This window comes from Gossypium arboreum, chromosome 8 (genome assembly GCF_025698485.1).
Source record: "Gossypium arboreum isolate Shixiya-1 chromosome 8, ASM2569848v2, whole genome shotgun sequence".
Taxonomy (NCBI): domain Eukaryota; kingdom Viridiplantae; phylum Streptophyta; class Magnoliopsida; order Malvales; family Malvaceae; genus Gossypium; species Gossypium arboreum.
The window spans coordinates 138,107,584-138,115,813 of NC_069077.1; the positions used below are offsets into that span (position 1 = coordinate 138,107,584).

Genomic DNA, 8,230 nt, shown 5'->3' on the forward strand with positions numbered 1-8,230 from the left:
TCTATTAACTTAATTTCAATTTAACAAATTTAACCTATAACAATTGTATATATAATACAATTAAATTTATTTTTTAGAATTAATATCAAGTTAACAAAATATATAACTATTGAAAACAAAATTCTTATTTGTATTCTTTCTACCATAGCTAAACAATGCAAAGTTGCCACTTGCCATTGATCTCACCATTTACTAAACTGGGTATTCCACAATATTTCCAACAACAAACATGATATCAGATCCAAAATTTTGTAACTTCGGGGGCAGATGATTTAGTTGACACATTTCATAAATGTATTATTGAAATTGAATTTTGCATAAAACAATCTCGAACTTGGTGTGTTTTCTCCTGCCATTCACCATTTTATTTTGTTCAGATTCCATATATTTGTAGGCCCAACTTGTATGTACTTATCCCTATTCAATTCAAATGCTTTAACCTATCCCAGTTTCCATTAAATTAATCAAATTTCATGAAACTATAAAGCATCAATTAGAATTCGATCGATATACAACCAACACTTGCAGAGAAAGTTAATACAACAAAATGAACAAGCTTAGATCACTAATTCTAGGAATCAATCAACAGAAAATAAACCAACCTAAGCTCTCTCGCCTCTAATCCTCCTAGCAAGCTGGATATCCTTAGGCATGATGGTAACCCTCTTAGCATGAATAGCACAAAGATTGGTATCTTCAAACAATCCGACGAGATAAGCCTCGGCAGCCTCTTGAAGAGCGGCAACGGCGCTGCTTTGGAACCTTAAATCAGTCTTGAAATCTTGAGCGATTTCTCTCACAAGCCTCTGGAATGGAAGCTTTCTGATCAAGAGCTCGGTGCTCTTCTGGTATTTCCTGATTTCCCTGAGAGCCACAGTTCCTGGCCTGAAACGGTGAGGCTTCTTCACTCCTCCGGTCGCCGGAGCTGACTTCCGCGCAGCCTTCGTGGCTAGTTGTTTACGTGGAGCCTTGCCACCGGTTGATTTCCTAGCAGTTTGCTTGGTACGAGCCATTCGTCGAACAATTGACGAGAAAATAAGGGTGTTTAGATCGCGGGAAAGCTAAAGATAGTTTGGAAGGAAAGATTTTCGATGGGAGTAAGTGAGGCAAATCGAAGGGGATATATATAAAGGGGGAGGAGGGAATAAGTAAGTAGGAAATATTTTAAATGGAGCAATATGAACCGTAGATTGGATGGGTTATCGACGGCTGTTAAGTTGTGGAGCGATGAAAATTGGCCAATAGAATTCCTTTTAAGCGGCATGGTTTTAAAGTTTGGGCGCATTTTTTTACTTTTCGTTCGCGATTTGTTCGAGAGAATCTAAGCCGTCCGCTCAGGAGATATTGACGGATATGATCTATTAAAGACAGTGAGTATTGGATAGCAATCAGTGGTATGTCCAGACAACCAATGGGATTTATCCATTGATCTTGACCCTTCACAATTCGCATAGATTACTTTATTTTTGTGTAAAAAAAAAAAAAAGATTACTTTATTTCATTTTTGGTCAAAATGTACTATAACTCCTTGTACTTTTTTAAAAATCGAAATTAGTCCCTATATTTTTATTTCCAAAAATTTAGTTCTTCTACTTTTTCATATTTCACAATTCAAGTTCATCTATTAACACAATTTAAATTTTTGTTAAATTAATTGTGTGGTATTTTGAAAAAAAACTCATTTGGCTATCATGCAATTAAAAAATGATGTTGTAATTAACATTAATTTAACAATTTAACTTAAATTTTGAAATCTAAAATATAAAAAATTAAATTCTAAAACTAAAAATATAAATCCTAAATTCCGAATTTTCGAACAGTATAAAAATTTTAATCTTTATTTTTCACAACCTTTTCTTTTATTCTGCTAGCAAAAGAAATATGCTAATTATGCTAAAAATAAAACATCTACTTACATTGATGCCATAAATGAAATATTAATATTTATTAGATTATAACACACAAAATTATGTAATAGATATTTTTATTAAAAATTGATATAAATAACAAATTAGGTTTTGATTAAATAGTAAAGTACAAATGTTAAAAATTGTAAAAGCTTAGTATCGAACCTTATTATATGTAATCATATCTTTATTTTTATATAAATTGATAATAACGCTCAGAAAATAATATAATTTACTTTATAAAGTAACGATATTCTTATCATTACCCAACTAAATTGATGCATAGTTGACTTATTATACCAAACTCGATAAAAAGTTTTATATTAATAGAGATGTATTTATATTTCTATTTTCAATAAAAATGCATTTATATTTCTATCTTGTCACATAAAAGGACAAAAGCACCTTTAAAATAATTAATTTAGTAAAGATATTCTCATTATTACTCAGCTGAGTTTATGTAAAGTCTCAATAAAATGTGTAAATTAGTAGAGACGCTAAAATGTGTCCCCCCCTCTCTCTCTCTCTCCGCTGGTACCTGTATTTAGTGTCGTTAAAAAAAGTTTCACCCAATAGGATTGTGCCATGTCACCACCTCATTAAAATTAAATTAAAAATATTTTTATATTAATATTAATTAAAAATATTTTTATATTAATATTCATATTAAAAAAAAATTACCCCTCCCCACCATCCCTTCCCTCCCTCCCTCGTCATTCTCTATCTTTCGACACCGTCCCTCTCTACTCACCGTCCCTAATTTAATCCATCCTTTTTGTTTTTCAAAATTTGAAATCCTAGTCCTTACATTTAAATCTGTTAGATTAAATTATGTTATCAATATCGTAGTATGCGTAAGTTGTGGATTTAGTTCTTATTCTCCAATTAGATAATTTTTTGTTTTTATCTTTTTTCGAATTTTGATATTTCTATTGTAAGCTCCTCAACCCTACCCAGACGTTAGACTTGAATTCGAGAGATTATATTGGCCATCGAGATAGCCCATTAAGCTGGTAGGGTTTATAAAATAATCTTTTTAAAATATTTCTTTATCTTAAAAGAAAACTTAGTTAATTACCAATTAATTTATTACCTGAAAAGTTATTTACAAATTAGCAACAAAAAAGTGATATTCATTCGTTTTTAGTAAAAAATAGGGATTCATGCATAACTAGTTAATACTCATAACTCGATAACCTATGATTAAAACTAAATGTCATGCACGATAAAAACAAATCCTAAATCTTAAGTCTCATGCTGCAATTCATAATAAAGTTATACAAAAATTGAAATAATAAAATAAAACTAATCAAATAATAAGCCGAAATTGTTCAAAAAATAGAAACCGAACTGAAACCCTCTGTATGTCACGTCTGTGTCCTAACTTGGTGGATTATTTGTAAGGATGACAATAAAAGGAAGTGAGATATGAAGCTCTGTGTGAGTTCCCTCACAAGTAAACCAGTGTAACCAATTAAGTATACAAAAACATAGTGAATAGAACCATACACAATAGCAATTTTAGAATATCGATATTTTAAACCACCTCAATAATGTATACATATAAATATGTCATCTCGAAAAATCCAATTTGTACGTCCATGCTTTATGAATGCCATACAAATTCGGTTTAACAGAAAATGTCCTACCCCACCGCTACAACCACAATAGGAGTTCTTCCAAAACTCCATCCTCCAACGCACTGGATATGGATAAACCACTAATAGTTCGCAGATAATATCTTCCGCTGGGCTGTGGAAACACAACAAAAATTTGCAGATGGAACCTACCACTGGGTTGTAACTGCACAACAAAATATCATAGATACAATCTGCCACTGGCTATAGATGCACAACATATTTGCAAGTAAAAGCTGCCGGTGGGTTGTGGATGTACAACATATTGCAATTAAAGGATAAATATTGCAACTAGACTATTGGTGTACAACAAAATAAATAAATGCAGATAAACTGTCACTTCTTCCTTCATACATATCGTCCCACCCCATGCAATGCAATGTGACAAGCTCAAAACGGATCAATACAATAGTATTTAATTATGCTTTTAGAAAAAATAGCAATCAATATGCTTATAATGTATCAACTTAGTAGTAAAAGTCATGCTTATTAAGTGTTCGGTTTAACAGTGTCATAAAGCATATTGTTTACAATTCATGCAAATATATAAACATCATATTAATATGGTTAGTCAAGTTATGGATTCTAACATAATTCATAATATAAGGGGCTTAATTGAATAATATAATATACTAAAACAGTTAGAGAATCAATCAAGACTAAACTGAACAAAACATAAAAATTCTAGGCCAAAACTATATAACAGGGGCACATGGCTGTGTGGTCAGGCCATGTGGGATGTTGTAGACCGTGTGGAGGGAGTAAACAGTCATGCGGCTCGCCCGTGTAACAGATTAAGGCTATGTGAAAATTTCAAAATCAACCTATAGGCGGGACACAACCGTGTGGCAGGTCGTGTGGAAGGGTTCAGGCCGTGTGGTTCACAAACAACACTAGGGTTTCCAGGGCACATGGCAGTGTAGAATCTATATAGAACTACTCTCATTCTATTTGGCATTGATTAGAATATGATTTTTTAACCTATAAATAGAAGTAGTTGAAACTCCTTTTGTATCATTCGAATTTCATCATTAGTGAATTTTCTTCTCCTCTACTCGTGGTTTTTCCCCAAAAGGAATTTCACGTAAAATCTATGTGTTCTTATTTTTCTTTTCTTATTGCTTTATGATCATTTTATTTTTCCATTATCGACGTTCAATTGTTGCGGTTGGTACGCAATCAACTTTTTGTATTATATATACTCCACTTCGTCTACCCTAGCAAGAGGAGTTGGTTGTGGATCCTTTATTGAATCTTGAAAGTGATTATTCTTTGGAATGTGAAGTGGAATGTCATAATTGATCTGATTGTATGGTTCCGGATCCTGGTATGCCTAATGTGTCTTTGCATTATAACGATAAGGAAGATAATGTGGATTTAATTGAAGATGGTAGTGTAAGGACATGGTCGCTTAGTCAAATTGGTGGTGACATTTCAAGGAATCATTGGGACCTTTACTGGATGCATTTGATAAAGAGGAATTGCCCATTCATTTTTTAAGGTTTCAGTTTTGAGGCCTTTGGTTAATAAATAAAAATTCAATTACAAATTAATTGGTTGATAAGAATTTTGGATTCTTTTTTTATTGAAAATTGAAAATATATTAATATATTCGTAAATATTTGAAATATGTAGTTTCAGAAAACAAAATTTCTTTTGAAAAAATAAAAATAAAAAATGAAACTGTCCAATAATTGTGCTTAAAGCAATTCACGCCTAATAGATTAGGATTTTATTCAATTAGGAATGTATCATAAAAAAAATCCTAATCAAGTCAATAAGATCATGAAAAGCATTTCGATTTATTTATCTCTTATTTTACATAGAATTGATTTTCCTGGACCAATACACGATTTTCTTTTAGTTTTTCTAAAATCGGGTCTTATATTATGAAACCACCTACACTTGAACTGAAACCATTGTCTGAAAACCTAGAGTATGCAAGGGAGTCGGTTGGACCATCACTAATATTACGGGAATTAGTCCATCTATTTGTCAATAGGAAATTTTGCACATGAGGCCTTTGAACTATTGGTTTTGCTTGACTTAGGAACCTAAACTATTTTTGGGCCAATCCGGATACCTAAACTTTGATTTTGTTATTGAAGTTTGTACCTGCAGATAATGCCATTAAAAGAAAGTTTCAGCCAATGTGATTGTGCCACATCACCACCCTATTAAAATAAAATTAAAATTAATTTTATATTATTATTATTAGAAATAAAATAAAAATTTACCCTCCCTCATCCCTTATCCCCTATTCCTCTCCATCTTCCCCCCTCCCCACATCTCTACTTTAATCTCTCTACTTTTCAGAATTTGAAATCTTAGTGCTCAAATAAACAATTGCAGATAAATCTGGTAGATTAATTTATGTTATCAATCTCATAGTATCCGTAATTGTGGGTTTAGTTCCTATTCTCCAATTAGATCATTTTTTGTTTTTATATTTTTTGACTTTTGATATTTCTATCTTGACCCAAGTAGTAGTTGTTAAATCCATTAATTCAATCGAGTCACTTTTTGTGAATATTATGTAGAAATGACTAGCTGGCATGGTATTACACATTTGATTATCAATTTGTCGCATAAGACTTTGCAAATATCAAAATTAACTTAATGAATTTGATAGCCACTGTTTAGATCAAAACAAAAAATATCAAAATTTTAAAAATATAAGTACTAAAAACAATCAAATTAGATGTACAAAAAGATAATCAAATTAATTCTCTATAGAATCCTTCTATTATAGTTGTATAAGAATCATCTCCCTATACTATTAAAACTTTAGACAAACAAATCGGATTGTTATATAAAGGATTGACCTTATGTAGGATTGGAAAATAGGTGTGCGAAAAGGAAACACAATAATAAAATTGAGAGGATATCGAAGCATTATCTGAATAGCATATAAAATTGATGGATTGAAAATTAGAACCATGCATGTTCAATTGAAAAGATATAAAACTACGATATTTGAACGAAGTATAACAAAAGTAAATTAGTTCTCTTTAACAACCTTTTTATTCACTAATCATTTATTTGCAAATTTTTTGGATACAAAGTTTATCTTATAATATATGGCATTGTTGAAAGGCTTAAATTTAGTTCTCTGAACGAAAAAAATATTGTTTTTTTTTCCAGGGACAATACTTGTAGAAACAAATACCACCTTGAATGTTATGGGCTTAACAAGCTGGTGGGCAATCCTTTCCAGTTGCTGTCATCATTGCATAGCATCCACAATTGATGCAATGTTAGATGGTAGCTGCTCCGACACCGGCAAGCAACTACATTTTTTAGTTTTCAAGTCACAAAAGCCACCATGTTTACACTGGCCCAAACAATCTATGTCACGAGTGCATGCTTCTGAATTTGATACACCTGCAAATTAAACAAACAATTTTTTCATCATTTAAACATTTTGTTAGTTATTTTAGATTAGCTATTATATTTAATGAGTTTAAGACACACAGGATTTGAATCGCAACGATTACAAACTCTCTCTTATTTTAAGACTCCAATCTCTTTTATACTAAATAAAAATTACATGTATATATATGTATGTAATAATTAAATATCAAACTGGATAAATATTTTAGATACTAACAAAAAGCCATAAGCAAAACCGTAAAAAGAGAAACTACGCCAAAAGAAGCCATAGTTTAAAATGAAAGCTATTGAGAGATGAAACAAATAGTTAGTTCTATGATAACAAGCTGATGATATTCAAAAAATGACATGCATCCATTTTATAGCTGAATTTCTTGGAATTTTTTTAACTTAATATTGCATTAAAGTTATGACTTGGTAGGTGAAGATATACTTGCCAATTTTGTAGCAAGAAAAAATCATATAGAAGATTTTGCAATATGTTTTATACGTCACCTATGGCAATATAATAATAGCAAAATTAATTTAGATATAGTTACCATATATTAACATTTTTCTATTTTGATAATTAATTAAAAATAATATTTTTATACAATAATTTGTAGGTAATAAAAAATTACAAATAATTGGCTATTATTTTTATCCACACTTTAGTGATTATGCTCGTAAACTCAAAAATAAACCCTAATTCATACGGTTGAATTTTTTTATTAATCTTTGTACTATACATAAGTTGTGGATTTAGTCCTTTTAGTTTTATCTAATCAATTTTAATTATTCTACTTTTTTAATTTGAAATTCTAGTACTTGCATAAACAATAGCAGTTAAATTTGTTAGATTAAATTATGCTATTAGTCTCGTATTATATGTTATTTGTGGATTTAGTTCCTATTTTCTAATTAGATCATTTTTTGTTTTTATATTTTATATTTTTAAAATTTTGTGGGAATAAGGTAAGAAGTTGTAGCACCCCAAACCCGGCCCAGAAGTTATGGCCGGATCCGGCATGCCACATCAAAAACGTAAAAAAAAAAAATTTCCATTCTAAGTCCAGAAAATCGTACTTGATGTTCAAAAGATTAATTCATTAAAGGTTAAAGTGAATGGAAGTCATGCACCGGTAGGAAACCGAAGAGAGGTGGTGAGTCCATCGGATTGCTAATACCAAGCTCCTTCGGATCCAATCCTAGACATGCATACCGTCATTGCCACACCTTAACATCATGGATATTTCTAGGAAACCGATTTGATTAAGTCATTTTTAGGAAAAGTGATTAATTTTGGAAAATACT

The 8,230-nt window shown here is 30.9% G+C and overlaps 1 protein-coding gene across 1 annotated transcript; it reads right to left on the reverse strand.

Moving 5' to 3' along the window:
- Window positions 1-469: 469 nt before the first annotated feature.
- On the reverse strand, window positions 470-1,124 carry LOC108465375 (histone H3.2). Its single transcript, XM_017765710.2, has one exon. It carries the CDS (start codon window positions 1,011-1,013, stop codon window positions 603-605), a length of 411 nt encoding a protein of 136 aa, XP_017621199.1. The 5' UTR covers window positions 1,014-1,124; the 3' UTR covers window positions 470-602.
- Window positions 1,125-8,230: the final 7,106 nt, after the last annotated feature.